Source organism: Condylostylus longicornis, unplaced genomic scaffold, assembly GCF_029603195.1.
Source record: "Condylostylus longicornis isolate FDR11 unplaced genomic scaffold, ASM2960319v2 ptg000048l, whole genome shotgun sequence".
In the NCBI taxonomy this organism is placed as follows: Eukaryota; Metazoa; Arthropoda; class Insecta; order Diptera; family Dolichopodidae; genus Condylostylus; species Condylostylus longicornis.
This window is the reverse complement of record NW_026578017.1, coordinates 15,204,129-15,221,104: the sequence shown is the minus strand read 5'-3', so window position 1 is coordinate 15,221,104 and position 16,976 is coordinate 15,204,129. Positions and strand designations below refer to the sequence as shown.

The window sequence follows — 16,976 nt, the reverse complement described above, 5'->3', positions numbered from 1 at the left end:
GAACCTGACAATAAATCTGATGAGAATAGTGTTATATCCATTATTTTTCATTAAACAGTCTGATGTCGAACATTGTTTACAACTTTTGTAAGACAAGACTTTTAAAATGATAAGTGAAAATTTTACATTTTATAGTGCGTATTCCCTCTTGAACAACAACTAAGTTTAAACCTTAAGATTAATTAGTCGTGGCTGGCAGCTGTTACTCATAGTGTGTCTTAAATCTTTTTCGATCCATTTTCCATTTGTCCATTTTCTCTGCTTTATGTCTTCTGTGATTAATAATGAGAAAGACCCTTTAAAACGATTTGAGTCTACTGTTCTAGTATTATTAGTGTATTAAACAAAGTAAGTTTACTTTAATATTTTAAAATTTTAGAAAAATTTGTAAGACATTTTTATTTCTTATTTTTGTGATTTACAAATAAATCAATGCATAGCATACTAAAAAATTAATTTACTATATTAAAAAGAAATTTATGCTAAATCTAATTAAATATCGTTCAAAAGGCAACTTTCAAGCCTTAACCGATGTTCCTCCTACACAATATCAAAACATTATTCCACCAGATGTCTCCTAAATCTAACAAACAAAATACTTTGTCAAAACTGACATTGTGAAACCAATAAACTTTTTCCATTAAAAATTAGTTTCATGTTTCATTTTGATATTAAACATAAGATGTCACTATACTCTGAAAACGAATTGTCATAAAAAGTTCGAAAAAGAAAAATCTGATCAATTTTTCGAATTCGTGTATTTGCGGAGCAAAGAAAGTACATCAAATAGGTTGGCACTTAAAAAAAGTCATACGCTAGAGAAGAAGGTGGAATTAAAAATATTTTTACATTTAAGAAAATTATAAAAAAATGTCTTATTTATCAGCACGTTTAGCTACTACAGTAGCTCGTACATTACCAAGAGCTGCAACACAAGTAAGAATTATTTAAATAAATTTTAAAATTTACAAAAGGATTACTCGGCCATGTTGGATAAATTCTGCAAGAATATGAAAAAGTGTCTTTAAAGATGTGATTTAATCAAATTACAAAAAATTATTTCTTTCCCTGTAATTTAATAGGAGCACTCATAAATTTTTAAATACAATTTTTAGAGAATTTACAATTATTTGGTTACGCAATTAAAGGTTCTATTATAGTTAATGTAGTTATGTAATAATTTTGCCAAATCTAAAAGTAGAAAATACTGAAAATTAAGATAAAAATTTGGTGAAAAATTTCTTCATAGTAGTTTTTCCGAAATAAATACAAATTATTCGCTTGTGTTACATAATTATCAAAAAGTGTTTAAAATTGAGGTTATGTTAATTCTTCGTTGCATTGATTTTTCATAGCTTAAAAAAAAATTTGATTTATGCGGTATTTTAAATCAATTTATAAACTAAATTTTGCATTTGTTAATTATTTCCTATTTAAATTTTCAAGCCGATAAATTATATTTACATTGCAATAAGCAAATTCGAATTCGTGTGTAAGAGATGTTACATCACCAAGGAATGTATAAAAATTTTATTTTAGGTTGTTACAAAAACAGCATACCCAGCCGCTTCTCTAGCTGCTCGCAAACTTCATGTTTCTTCACAAAATCGTAGCGCTGAAATTTCTTCCATTTTGGAAGAAAGAATTATGGGCGCAGCACCAAAAGCCGATCTTGATGAAACCGGTCGCGTATTGAGCATTGGTGACGGTATTGCCCGTGTATATGGTTTAAAGAACATCCAAGCCGATGAGATGGTTGAATTTTCATCTGGATTAAAGGTATCTAATAAAACAGTTCATATAACTTAACTTAATTTTGCAAATACAAACTTAATTTTGCAACGTAAATATTTAGGGTATGGCTTTGAATTTGGAACCTGATAATGTTGGTGTTGTCGTATTTGGTAACGATAAGTTGATTAAAGAAGGTGATATTGTAAAACGTACTGGTGCTATCGTTGATGTCCCAGTTGGTGATGAGATTCTTGGTCGTGTTGTAGATGCCTTAGGTAATGCTATTGATGGTAAAGGTGCTATCAATACAAAACAACGTTACCGTGTTGGTATTAAGGCCCCTGGCATTATTCCACGTATTTCTGTACGTGAACCTATGCAAACTGGTATTAAAGCTGTAGATTCATTGGTACCAATTGGTCGTGGACAACGTGAGTTGATCATTGGTGACAGACAGACTGGGTGAGAATGATTGGCACAATAAAAGCATTATTTACTGATTAATATTTAACATGGTTCTTTGTTGATTTCTTTTAATTTTACAGTAAAACTGCTCTTGCCATTGATACCATTATTAATCAAAAACGTTTCAATGATGGTCAGGATGAATCCAAGAAATTGTACTGTATTTATGTTGCTATTGGTCAAAAACGTTCCACCGTAGCTCAAATTGTAAAACGTTTATCTGATGCCGGTGCAATGGATTACACAATTATGGTATCAGCTACAGCTTCTGATGCTGCCCCATTACAATACTTGGCACCATATTCTGGCTGTGCTATGGGTGAATATTTCCGTGATAATGGAAAACACGCTTTGATCATCTATGACGATTTATCAAAACAAGCTGTCGCTTATCGTCAAATGTCATTGTTGTTGCGTCGTCCACCAGGTCGTGAAGCCTATCCAGGTGATGTCTTCTATTTGCATTCACGTTTATTGGAGCGTGCAGCTAAAATGTCCCCAGCAATGGGTGGTGGCTCATTGACTGCTTTACCAGTTATTGAAACTCAAGCTGGTGATGTATCTGCTTACATTCCTACTAATGTAATTTCAATTACTGATGGACAAATCTTCTTGGAAACTGAATTGTTCTACAAAGGTATTCGTCCAGCTATTAACGTCGGTTTATCCGTATCACGTGTAGGATCAGCTGCCCAAACCAAAGCCATGAAACAAGTCGCTGGTTCAATGAAATTAGAATTGGCCCAATATCGTGAAGTAGCTGCTTTCGCTCAATTCGGTTCAGATTTGGACGCATCAACACAACAATTGTTGAACCGTGGTGTTCGTTTAACAGAATTATTAAAACAAGGTCAATATGTACCAATGGCTATTGAAGATCAAGTAAGTATAGTTAAAAATTTTCTTTAGAAGAAAATTATAAAAAACTAAAAAAAAATTTTGTTTAAAATTAAGGTTGTTGTCATCTATTGCGGTGTACGAGGTTACTTAGATAAAATGGATCCACAAAAAATCACCAAATTCGAGAAAGAATTCTTGCAACATGTTAAGACAAATGAAAAAGCTCTATTAGAACAGATCGCTAAAGATAATCAAATTACTGAAGCTAGCGATGCTAAATTAAAGGATATTGTCACTAAATTCCTTTCAACATTCACAGCTTAAGTTTAAAACAATTATTATTTTAGTTTTATAAAATTATAAGATACGATCTTCTTGTTCATGTTCAAAATAAAACTAAAGAAGAAACGATACTGGAAACATGTAAATTTTATTTTTCTTCCTAATTGTTTAGTTTTAGTTTAGTGTATGTTTTTTCATGTACTAAACGAAATTTTTTTATTTCTATATTAATTAAGTACATAATTGTTCATAAATACATTTTTGGAATTTGAATGTCGAATAGTTAATAAAATATATAAATAATTTAAAATTTTATTGATGAATTTGCATGAGTTGCATTTTTTTTTGTATAAAATAAATGGTTGACAATTAGATCAAATTTTAAAAATGTACTTATAATATCAATTGAATTTAATCAAAAAATGATCAGCCTAATAAAAAATAAATTCGATCGAATTGGCATGATTTTATTTGTTACAAGAAGGCTAGAGATTTAAATGGAGTACGGGAAATTCGCTGTTTTTACATACCTGACTCTAAACCCTATTTTATCGCTATTCAAGGAAGAACTAAACCTTCAACTTTTGATGTTACAAGATAAGAAATATTAAACTTCAAAATGAACGTTTTGTTAATTGCAAACATAAGACAAGACCGTTGCTTATGTCGACGGTTGAAACAAGTTTTTGGATCAAAGGTGTCTTTCTTTTACAAAATTTTTAATTGAAGATAAAGAAAACTTGAAGTATTGTTTAGCTATTCTTCAGTAAGTTTTTGGATCAAGATTTGGTACTATGCGGTTAAGTGTAAATATCTGTGAAAAATACTAGCGGTCTTTCTTTTCCAAATTTTTAATTGAAGATAAAGAAAATTTGAAGTAGATTGTTTAGCTATCCCTTCGTTGCGGGATTCTCATGTAAAAATTTTTATTGTTGAATAAAATTTGTCTGATTGTAATTTTATAGAGGAAATTTTATCTGAGAAAAGTTTTTCTATGCGTATCTCGTTTCAACAAGTCTGGGGTTGGTTGCTGGGATACTAAATATTTTTAATGTTAGAAGAATTATTGTAGTAAGTTCTACTTCGAACTACTTAAAAAATGTATAAAATTTTGTTAAATAAAATTGAAAATTTAAAGGAATCAATTTTTTTATTTAATTTATAAAAATTTGCGTAATTGATTAAACCAAATTTCTTAAAGCTTATTTATTATTTAGGTGCTTGTCCAGCTGCTGCAGCAGCTGCCGCTTTTTTAGCTGCTTCTGCTTCAGCTTCTAATTTTTCATATTTTTCAATTAATCCATCAACATCTTTATTTTCCAATATTTTGATAATTGTTTTTTCATTCTGTCTGGTCAAGGTTGCCATTTCAATTTTCTCTGAAGTTAACTTTGTCATATCCAAAGTTTTACTTAAAACTTTAATTGCCAAATCTTGTGCTTGCCTTAACGTTATTTCTTCGTCTTCCTTTAATTCCTGTTTGAGCATTGATACGGCTGCACCAGAATTATTACCAATACATGTTGCTTTCCAGCCACCATAATTACCGCTTGGATCTGATTGATATAATTGGTATCCATAATGCTTATCCCATCCCATGTAAAGTATAGATACACCAAATGGACGTTTACCTCCATACTGTGTATATGCTTGTTTTATATCACACAGATACGAAACCAATTGTTCACATGGCATGGCTTCACCATAATTATATTGGTAGCGTTGAGCTATTACTCTTAACTCGTTCGTAAGAACATTAGCATCAGATGTTATTCCAGCTACTGAACACACCATATCCCTATAATTACAATGATAAAATCAAAAATGTTTCATTTTATTTTATATAATTAAAAGTTACTCGTTTAATTTATAGATCTTTTCAGAAAATATTGCTCCATCTAACAATTTATTTGTATTTCGCCTTTCTGCTGCTAATAATATTCCATCCTTTGCTAAAATTCCCAGACAAGTACCGGCATGAGAAATTGCTTCCATAGCATATTCCACTTGATATAATCGTCCTTGAAAATTTTTCAAGTTAGATTAAAGTTTAATAAAAAAAATATATTTATAATTTGATTTATACCTTCTGGTGAGAAGATGGTTGTTCTTGAATCATATCGACGAGCCTACAATTAGAAAAATTTATAAATGACCAAGCAAATTATTAAACATAACCTTTATCAAATTATTTATCTGAATTATTTTATTTCCAAGTACTGTTTACACTTACCATTTGAAAATCAAAATATAAACAATTAAAAATTTGCAAAAATATCTAAAATAGCTTAAATTTTTTTCAGTTTATAACGACTTTAAATCTTCTTTAACTCGGATGAGTTGACAACAATTTGATTTGTTTTATTATATTTACACAACTTCAAAAAAGCAAATTATTTTTTAAATGTCAATTTAACTAAATGGTTGTCATATATATCACAAAATATCAAACTGTGAGTCAAGAGTCAATATAAAAAAGAGCCAAACAATTTTTAACGTATAAAACAATTTGAAAAGCTTACAGTTCAATGACTGTTTCCAATACAGATTCGTTAAAAACATTTCCAATACAGTTAAAAAAACATTTAGCTACAATTTTTGTAAAATATCAAAAAAATTCCGTCCTATATGAGCTTTTTTTCCTTTTTTTGTTTTGTGATAGTCAAAATAGATATAAGTGAAAAATTTTAAGAAACTGAGTTAATTTTAATTTTAGTAACGTATAGACGACACGACACCTTCTCTTTAATATATTTCAATTTGTGAAAATTATAACTGTACCAATTTCAAATATTATTTTTTAATTACTTTTTCAAAAAACGCTGTTAAAACTTGATTTGTATAGTATCTTATTTAAAGAAAAAAAATTTATTTATATTAAACATCATAGCATTCAAGAAGGATTCCATTTTCAGAAAAGGGGTGAGAAATTGCACTTTTCAAAAGGAATGTTTTTCTATATAAAGAAGTTCTCTTACGTTGGTGCACATACTAACTAACAAATTTAAAGATGATAGATTTGACATTTATTTTCATTCAAACTATTCTTGCATTTAGTTTGGCATTATGGCAACCCTGTACAAATGCGCTTCAAATAATTGAAAATTACAGTTTGTTGTCAATAGTCGAATAATTTATTTTTACAGCTTAGTTCTTGTAATTTTTTTTTTATTAACTTCAACAATATTAAAATTAATAAAAAAATTATTAATACAAAACTTGAAAAGATAAAATTGAATAATTAACAATATTGCGTTACACATCAAAAGTTCTAAGAATTCTAAGAACGGTTAATATTTTTTAATTAGTGCCTACCTTGTTGTTCTTATCATAAATGCATAATAACAGTTAGAAGAAAAACATTTAGTTTACATTGATTCGGTAGAGTTACGGTAATTGTTCTATATTTTTGTTTTTTTCCTTTTTTTTTTATTATAATTACTTTTATAGGTACGTATGTGCGCATTTTGCAATGTATTGGGGCTTCAAGTTTAAAAAACTACTGACCAAAACAATATTTTTTACGGCATCTATATACCGTTATTGTTTTCTTTTATTTTGCTAAGTTTAAAAAAATATAGATAGTAGATTTTTATGCATTCTGCTTCAACAATAAAGATTTGAATCTTGTATGTAGATATGTATGTACGTACATATAATTATAAAGAACCATTTAATAACATTGTTCCATTGATTTTGTTCGTTTTAATCAAATATTGAATTTTAATAGGCAGGTAATAAAAATTATCCGTGTAATAACTCTCAATAACAATTGATTTTTGGCATCAGGTCTTTATAATAGTTAAAAAAAATATTATGTATAATTTTTTTTCTAATCTTTTAAATACGTTTGATAAGTTGAACTGCACAGACCTAGTATGCAAATTTAATTTTTAAAAGTCAGGTTATAATATAAAATTATAGATTGTAAATTGAACTCAAAAAAAAGTGCTATTATACCGTAATTTAAAGAACAGATGTAAGATTTCCGATTAAGGTTTTGTTTTTTTTATTACAATATTTTTTATAACTAAAAGATATTGTAATTATTATTGTGCAGGAACATATGAACATAGATACATGAATATATTATTATTTTTGTAGGTTTAAACTCTTTTTTTTTTTCTTTATTGAACAAACAGAAAACAATAGAATCAATTTTTTTTTAAATGCCTTCCTTCTACCAATTGTATAGGAACTATTTTATTAGCCATGTAAATTGAATGCAAAAAATGTAAATAGCCATAAATTTAGCACAGCATACACAGGAAGAATAAATTGAAATTTCATAGATTGAAAGATGTTCTAATAAGATTTAGGATTAACCGTGAAAAAATAAGATTATTATATACGGTAAGTAGAACATGTATAGTAAATTTTAATATAACATTGTTAAAATAGTGTTTGAGATACATATATATATAATTTTATAAAAGAAACACTTAACAAATCACTAGACTCTGTGGAAATACAAAATTATATAGTTTTAAATATTGTTATATATTGTATTTAAAGTTACTGAATGCAATATCACAAATATTTTATTCCATAACTATAACATTATAAGATACTGATTTTTAATATTGAATCAAAAGCCTTATTATTAATTTTAAAAGAATTTTAGAAATGAGAAAATTATTAGGGTATAGGAATAAGAAAACTCTCAATACACATTTTAAAATTTTTGTTATCATATTTGGCTGTTTTACTAATATTCCCTACCAATAAACGATATAAATTGAAAGAGCGATTATTTATTTTGTAAAATATTAAAATGAAATGAGAAACAATATTAATTTCAGTAGATTTTGTTCACCAATTTATCTTCAATATATTTTCAAATTTTTTCCTATGTTGGATGAAGTGTATTCCCTATAAGTCATACCATTAGTTAGAGAATCGAAAGTGGGTAAAACTTTTGGTCCGGACTGGATGCGAAATCTCAAGCTTCTCCGTGTTCCAGGAATTTTAACGAATTTTTTACAAAATTTTTACTTATCCAAGTTTTTTTGATTATAACTTCTGTTGTGAAAAATATAGGAACTTCAAACAAACACTTTCTGAAAGCCCTAGTAAAGAACCTAAAGTAGACATGCTGTTTGATTCTGTATTTTATGTACCTTCGGAAAACCAAGGATTCGAACTGTAAGAGAAAATCAAATTTTTTCTTTGTTTTATTTTTTCAGTTTTTTCTGACTACATAATTTCGTAAGAAATTTTTCAAAACCTTAAGAAGATATACGAATTCCTTATCCAAAAATTTATATGAAATTCACTTAATTTCCTCGAAATTCACTTAATTCGGCAAAAATTTTCTTCCATCAAATCTGTTTCTATTCAATCGCATATTTTAAAAAAATTGCTTTACTCCCGAACACCTCTTTAGTTTTTATAGAAATTTAATAAAAAGTTATTAATCATGTTTAATTATTTATTAACGTTACAATTTTAACACCATATTATTAACAAACTCCATTTTGTACAAAAAAATTAAATTTCCCTATTGAAAAAAAAAAATTTTTATATTAGAATAAATGTCAAAATTTCTATGTCTTCATTGCTTTAAAAATTCGCTCCAGCTGGTTAATTTTAATAACTTGAGATGCCAAATGGTGTCTAGATTCCAAAAATAATTTTTTAAAATTTTTAAATTGCACCCAATGTGAGAAAAATGCATTTAAAAATTTCAAACCATATAGGTACCATTTCTTATAAAAATTGGCAAAAATAAAAAACCTATCAATTTTCTTTACCAAGAAAAGTTTCGAAAAATATTTTTTGATTACTAGATTTTTTTTTTTGTTTTTCGTAATACAAAATTCTAGATTTTTTTTTTTCAAAAATTTCAAATTTTTTAAAATCAATTTTTGTTTTTTCTTTTAAAAAGTTTGTATAAAATTTCGTTTCAATTTTGTTTTGTTTTTTGTATTTCAATTAAAACATTAAAATTCAGATTTTTTATCAAAATACCGGCTCATAAAAATGTCAACTGTTTTTTCGAGTGAACCTTGTCATCAAAATTGAATGGAAGTTGATAATTACAACCCTTGACATTAAGGGTCTTTAAAATCTTGACATTGTAATGGTTTTTGTGCTACATCTTCTGTAATGTAGCACAAAATCTTCTGTAATTTTTTAATGTTAGAGGACTTAAATTAAAGCTCAAGGAGCTGGGCAAAGTTCTGTAAAAAAATTTTCAAGGTTTCGAAAAATTTCTTACGAAATTATCTGGTTAGAAAAAACTGAAAAAATATAACAAGGCAAAAATTAGATTTCGTTAAAAGTTCGAATGCTTGGTATTCTGAAGGTACATGAAATACAGAATCAAACAGCATTTTTACTTTAAGCTCTTTACTAGGGCTTTCAGAAAGAGTTTGTTTGCAGTTCCTATATTTTTCACAATGGAAGTTATAATCAAAGAAACTTGGATAAGTAAAAATTTCGTGAAAATTCGTTAAAATCCCTGGGAATTCGGAAAAGCTTGAGATTTGGCACCCAGTCCAGAACAAAAATTTTATCGATTTTCGTTCCTCTAAGCAATGGTATATGTTGTTGTATACCTTTCAGAATCACCCTATATAAGCAATATAAATTGTTTTAACATTGAACTTACATACTTGAAGAGAAAACTGTATTTAGATACAAAATTATTAATTTACCATAATTCCCTCGTAAAACGCAATGCCTATATATCTAAAAATAGAACTACATTATTTAATACGTTTGACATTGAAAGTTTAGCAACAGGACTGTTAAAATGCAGCTACTCGAAAGTATTGAAAATAATATATAAGACACAGATCTAGAATTATAAGATAGAATATAGTCATATAAAACAAAGTCTATAGTACACAATAAGTTTGTTTGCTTTTATTGTCTAGTCACAATAAGTTTACCTTTACCTTTACCATTACATATGAACTTTTGAATAATATTACTCAAAAAGCTAGGTGATTGACTAAAGTTATCTGTTCATCTTAAAATAATGAGAAGGGAAAAGAAAATTTATTCTTTATAATCTTAGATTTAAATTAAAATTTGCAGCTTTATACGAAAAATATTTTTAAAATTGAATCATTTTAAGAGGCAATAAGTGCGAAAAGTGCACTCAAAAATAAACAATGAGTTTAAATTAAAAAAGAACTTTAAACTTTTAAGTATGTACATATACGTATATGTAAATTGTACTAAAAGAGATCAGTTAAAAAAAATATAATAAAATAAAATAAGAATTCTAAAATTAATTGAAAGGTTTCAATTATAAATCCTTTCTGCAATATGCAATGAACCAAAAATAAAAATCTAAAATTAAACTGAAGTAATATAATTTCCATTATGCAGAACGTATTAATATCATTTTCTTTTTAGAATTTTTCCAAGATAATTTGAAAAATAAGTGTTTATTAATTTCATTCTGCCCGTCTGTCTGTTTAACTTGAAGAAAATTAAAAAAAAACTGTAGTCTTACCCACCTCTACTTTTTAAAAGTTATGGCCAACTTGAAAATTGAAAAATTATATTGAAGATAATAAGCCCAAGCTACCAAGGCTATTATGACACAATTATGACATAATAGCCGTTGACTTAACAAATAATAATCGTTGAAGTTGATCGTTAACTTAAAATCGTGCTTATTTTTCCAAATTTTTAATATCGTTCATTTGAAAGTCGCTTACAGTCTTTCTGTGGGAGTCATAAATTTATGTAGCTTGTAGACATCAATTAATAATTTTAAGCTAAAAGAAAGTTTTTTTTTAAATTTTTTCTCAATCGTAGGGTAAATGAAATCTCTACTAAATAAATACGGTTCAACTTTTCAGTCATAAATGTGTGCAATAATTATGCAAATTAATTCGATATAAAGCAATGATAAGAATTTGTATTGTCTCATGTCCCTTTATATGAATAAAATATTTCGTCTCCATCCAATTTTTATAACAATTAACTGCAATGCAAAAAAAATTATGGACACAAAATTTTTCACTAGTTTCATCTTAGCTTTTTTAATTGCACTGCATTGATATTTATGAACATAAAATTTTGCAAAAAAATGATGTGCATATAAGCGTGTTCCATAAACATATACATATATATAGAGCAATATTTAAAAAAAATAAATTTTTAATTGGAAATGTGCTATTTTACAAAATATTTGGTTTGATTCGAATTTATTTATTCAAAATATTCAGGCGTCAAAAAACATTTAAAACCATCTTTATAGAATTCAGAATTCTTTCTCTATAGTTTTTTTTTCGTGTCTCAGATAATAATGCGCTCTTCATTTACATTATTCATACATATATATGTATATAAATATAATTCATATGCAATTATTATGCATTGTGGTAAAATTAATTTTGCCACAAGAAGCGATGACAGAAAATGTTTTTTAACATTATCCATATTTATACCATTTTTGTAGATCATTTAATATAAAAAATGAAGCTTTAAATGGTATACAGTAATAAATTTTTTCTTTTCATAATATTTTTTATTATTAAATGAAATAAGTAATTCTTATGATATCTGGCTAAATATACTTGCATATACATACATATCACATACACATATAGAATGCAAGTATAGCAGATTTTTTAACATTAACTGTAATATGTATACTTGTGCGTATCATTGTCTGTTTAACAAATTATTTATTACATTATCAGAAAACTGCAAATATCATCAGAATGTAAATGTAATTCATATAAGCTAATAAATTATAATCATATACATATACCACATAATATATGTATATGTGCGCCATCAAACATTTCTATATGTAAATATTATCTTTGAACAAATATATCTCATATGTACATGTTTTTTCACACTTTATATAACGTTATATAATCCTTAACAGTTATACCTATCTGCATACAAATATAAAAATTATATAAATTTTATTTAATTCTTTTTTTTAAATTTTAATAGCAATAATTGTAATTTTTAATTGTAATTGAAGACCCTTCTTACACTTAGATTTCTGCTGAAATACAATCTATAATATTCCATTATTTTATGTACATACAATATGTATAACTCATATTTTTATGCTATGACATGATAAATTTGTCAGATCAATAAATGAATTTGTATTAAAGTGTAATACCGAGATTAAGAATCTATTGTGGTACCTATATTTACATGTACATATAAAATTTATCATCTTTCAATGATTTATTATTTATCTATATTTATATATAAAAGAAAATTAATTGCATTAGATCATTTTCTTTAAAGGCATATTATAGTCGTATTACAAAGCTATTAAGTAACAATGTTTAAAATAAAAAGAATTTAATAGCTTTAAAACAAATTAGCAAAAAAATTTGTATATTTTATACGATATAAAAGTGTTATATTACTTAACCAATTACTTAACCAATTAATAATTATTACTATTATATTTAAATATAAGTAATTTCGTAAATTTAACTGCAACGCCTATGTTATAAAAGATATAGAGAATATGAAATAACTGATTTGAAGCTTTAAGAAAATTTAATTTTATACAATTCATAGTATAAAGAATAAAATATTGCAAGAAAATCAATGGTAAATACGAGTAACTATAATAAAAGAATGTTCATATAGTTCAACGGCTCAGCCTGAAGGTGGACCGTAAAACACCGTGCTGTGTGAATGTGGGGTAGATGTTCGACTCAGGCTCAATCTATTTGAGAATAAATTGATAATTTCCCTAGATTATATTAAACGCGATTTTGTTGCAATTTTGGAAATTTTCAGCAGTTTGAATGTCAAGAATCATGTAATTTGAGACAGAAATTGCTCGATGTAAGAGAACCAAATTTGTGTTTTAAATATTGTCCAAATTAACAGAAAATGTTTTAAATTTTTTACATAATATAAAAGACGAGTACATACATTAATATATTCTTATAATTACATTGCAAAATTTGTATATCTAATTAAGAATTAAAATTGTAAGTTTTCAAAATCTTTTCGAGCACGTATGTATGTTTGTTAATTGTTATTAAATTACAAAACGCAGCGAAATTCAACTATATAAACAAAATTACCAAGAATCTACCTTGAAATCAATTTCTCTCATTTGAATTATGATACCAAATTATTGTATAATACTTTTAATATAATTTTGTATGCCAGGCATACTTTTATATGCATATTAACTTTAAGTTTATTTTTCCTATATCAAATCCGATTTTATGAAAAATACATTTTTATCCTACTGCATGAGTGTCAAGATTATGACACTTATGTGCTTAGTATAACAAATTATAAGTTGAAATTTGAGTATAATAAGTGAGTAACGAGAACTACATATTTTATTGAGAAGGTCTAAATTATTACGTAACTAAAATATTGTAAAGGAAGTTCATCATTATACTGAAAATTTTCTTGGTTTGGCACTGTCGTTTTAATGTCCTAACTTCTCTGTTATAGTTAAGTAAAAATAATGTAATAAATTGTGAATACTACAAATATATGTACATAAATGCAATAAATACAATTATTCAATTAGCTGTTGCTGTTTATGTTTCATCTCCTACTTGCAATTCTCTTAAAATCAAGAATTGCTTATTAATCATAATGTAGGTGTAATTAATTTATTTAATTTATTCTAAGTTAAAAAATAATGACAATTACAAAAAATTTGGTAATATTTTAATCTTTAATTTTAATTCTCGATTACTTTTTTTACCTAAAACCGCATCGTATTTAGTATTAAATAGGTCAGATTAAAGATTTTTAAAATTAGAATTACGTAACTACAATCTAATAGTTTTTTTATTATTATTTTATTTTTTTCTTATAAGTTACGTAATTTTTTATACATAAATGGGGAGTATATGATATGATCTATTATGCCATCAGGTAAAAATGATTGTATTGCGATTGTTGCGCTTTTCATTTATGTTGAAAATTATATGTAATGAAAAGAACATAAAATATCTATATAATCGATCAATACGAAATCTAGATCTGCAAAAATTCTATATATATACGGTAATCAACGTAAATTCATTTTTGCTATATGAAATCTAGGTAAATATTAAGAGGTATGTCGAACTATGTAACAAATAAATTTAAAATATATATTTTACTATTTTAAATATTGAATTAAGAGAATTATATATCAAACATATTATAATTATTAAATACATAGTACGTCTTAAATCGATGTTTAAGTTAAATCGATGTTTTCTAAAGAAGCACTTTTTCCTTCAACAAAAGAATTGCTTTTAAATGCAATCTACTGCATTATTTAAGTTAGTTTCGGTGATATAAAAAATTATATATAAAATTATTGCATATATTTAGGATTAGCGAAAAAAAGTTGAAAAAAGCCCATTGATATAATGGTTGAATTGAACGGTAAACAAGAGTATCAAGAACAATAATTATATTTTTTCGTTCTGCATTTTTAGAAATTTGGACATACGACAATTCAAATATTATATATTTTAATTAGAGGTCAACAAATTATGCTGCGGTATAAAAAGGTCACCCCTACCTTTCAGCGTTTACATAATCTGAAGATTTGTAAACAGACACGCTGAAAGACGGACAGACAGACAAATTAAAACTATTGAGAGCTTTTTAATATTTTTTTTGGAAAAATGCTAAAAATAACATTTATTATAAGGCAAATAATAATCGGTATTGAAAATTAAGGTTTTTTTATCGTAATTTCAAAGTGAAACAGAGTTGAGCAGAACTTTGAAATGCAATATTACTTGAATTCTTTTACTTGTAGAAGAAATTAATGAGTCTTAATTTAAATATAACAATTAATTATTGCATAACAATCATTTAGTATAAAACCCAAAGAATCAATATTATAATTTTAAATGAAAATAATTATTATATTCTTATACTATTGTTAACATTTGTATAAAGCTAAGGAAAACTGAATAGGAGAAAAAGTTAGTATAACAGCACTATCTATTGTTGATAACAGGTATAATACTGAATGCCGCTTACAATGAAATCCTAAATTTAGTCTCATTTCATTTAAGAATAAAATCACACATAATTATTAAATCCCATTTAAATTTATATATGTATGTATGTAGGGTGAACAATACAAAATGTGATAAAAAATTTTTAATTTTCGATTTTTTATAACACAAATAAAAAAAAAAATCATAAAAATTAAAAGTACCACTTAATATTTTGATTTTTCCAATTTTCCTCTGTCATTTTTTTTCTTTCTTTTTTTTATTCTTTTCATTATTTTCATCTCACTCTTTTTGTTTTTTACACTATACACTATATAATAAATATATTGTGTACTAAAAATTTTTCATACCAACACACACATACGTGCAAACGCAACAATTACATATGAAGTAGATTAAAAACGTTTAATCATTGAATGGGAAAAACTTGCATAAATTATTAATAATAATTTTCTTTTTACTATTTTTTATTTTTTTATTTTTTTTTTGTTTTGCTTATAGTCTCCTTTCTCATATTATAATTATTGTAATATTTAGTACACACTATATGATATGAAAATACATTATTATTAACTGTGTATAACAATGTTTATGTGTGTATGTATGTGTGTGATGATACTAAACAATGATAATTCCTACAGTAAAAATAATAAAAATAATAAGAATAAGAAAAAATTAAACATCTCATATTTTGAATTGAATTGAAGTCATCCAGTCAGTCAAAAGTTAACTTCATTCCTAGTTAGACGGTTGATGTGTTAACATCGCAAAAAATAATAACAATAATAAAAAATTACGAGTAAATACGGGAATAAATATAAAATAAAATTAAAATACCTACACACAATATATGTAATATCAAAGAATCGTAATTTAAATGAAATGCAAATACACTCTAAAAATATATAAAAAAATTATAACAAAAAATAAAAAAAAATTAGAAACAAAATCAGTTTAATTTTTTTTTTTTGTTTTGTTCTGATACCGTAAAAATAATAATAAAACACCGCAAGAATACAGTATTTATGTGTACTAAAAAAAAAAAAATTAATTCGCAATTTGCGCTATAATTTCGTGTAACATTTTTGTCGTACATAAAAAAGAAAAAAAACAACAACAACAAGATAAAAATGAAAAATAAAACGAAAAATACCGTTAATAAATAATTATTTTACTTGTTTTTTTTTCTTAATTTTTTTAATTTTTTGTATAAACAATTTAATCGCAATAATTATTAAAATAAGAAAAGCGTGAATTATCTTTTAAACAACAAAAAAAAAAATTAACACAAAAAAACGCACAATTTTTTTTTTGTTTACATTTAAAATATTTATTTTGTATTTATATATGTAAAACACCTATTATTAAAAAAAAAATCCAAAAATTAATAATTTATAAATAAAGTAATTAAAAATATAAAAGAAAAGTAAGAATAAATAAATTTTTAATTTTAAAAAAATTTGGTTACTTGCAAACCGAAAAAAAAAAATTCAAAAAGAAAAAATTATATTAGAAGGATTCCAAAACAAAAAAAAAACATTAATGCACAAGAATATCAAAGATCTTGTATTAAATATTTAGAAATTAATTTATTTTGGGGGTAAAGAAGAAAAGAAGAAGATCGCAAGTATTTTATAAAATCATTTAAAATTTGTTTTTTTAATTTTGATAAAAAATGATTAGAATGTTTTTATTATTTCTATGACCGTA

At 25.5% G+C, this 16,976-nt stretch overlaps 3 protein-coding genes across 6 annotated transcripts in view; 2 read left to right on the top strand and 1 right to left on the bottom strand.

Annotated features, from left to right (window-relative positions):
* Positions 1-770: 770 nt before the first annotated feature.
* Positions 771-3,459, top strand: LOC129610764 (ATP synthase subunit alpha, mitochondrial). The gene is made up of 5 exons (XM_055523467.1): positions 771-936; positions 1,540-1,779; positions 1,856-2,196; positions 2,280-3,081; positions 3,154-3,459. The coding sequence occupies exons 1-5, from the start codon at positions 871-873 to the stop codon at positions 3,361-3,363; spliced, it is 1,659 nt and encodes a 552-aa protein (XP_055379442.1). The 5' UTR covers positions 771-870; the 3' UTR covers positions 3,364-3,459.
* Positions 3,460-4,452: 993 nt separating this feature from the next.
* Positions 4,453-5,699, bottom strand: LOC129611025 (proteasome subunit alpha type-4). Its single transcript, XM_055523931.1, has 4 exons — positions 5,555-5,699; positions 5,408-5,450; positions 5,180-5,342; positions 4,453-5,119 (listed from the first exon to the last, which is right to left on the bottom strand). The coding sequence occupies exons 1-4, from the start codon at positions 5,555-5,557 to the stop codon at positions 4,531-4,533; spliced, it is 798 nt and encodes a 265-aa protein (XP_055379906.1). The 5' UTR covers positions 5,558-5,699; the 3' UTR covers positions 4,453-4,530.
* A 10,298-nt stretch (positions 5,700-15,997) lies between these two features.
* Positions 15,998-16,976, top strand: part of LOC129611040 (uncharacterized) — a 76,110-nt gene continuing 75,131 nt past the window's right edge. Inside the window, exon 1 of one of the 4 annotated variants that reach the window (XM_055523955.1) lies at positions 15,998-16,692. The gene's annotated coding sequence lies outside the window, so the exon portion shown is untranslated. Of the gene's footprint in view, positions 16,894-16,976 lie in introns of all 4 variants that reach the window. The other 3 variants (XM_055523954.1, XM_055523953.1, XM_055523956.1) reach the window with 3 other exon arrangements.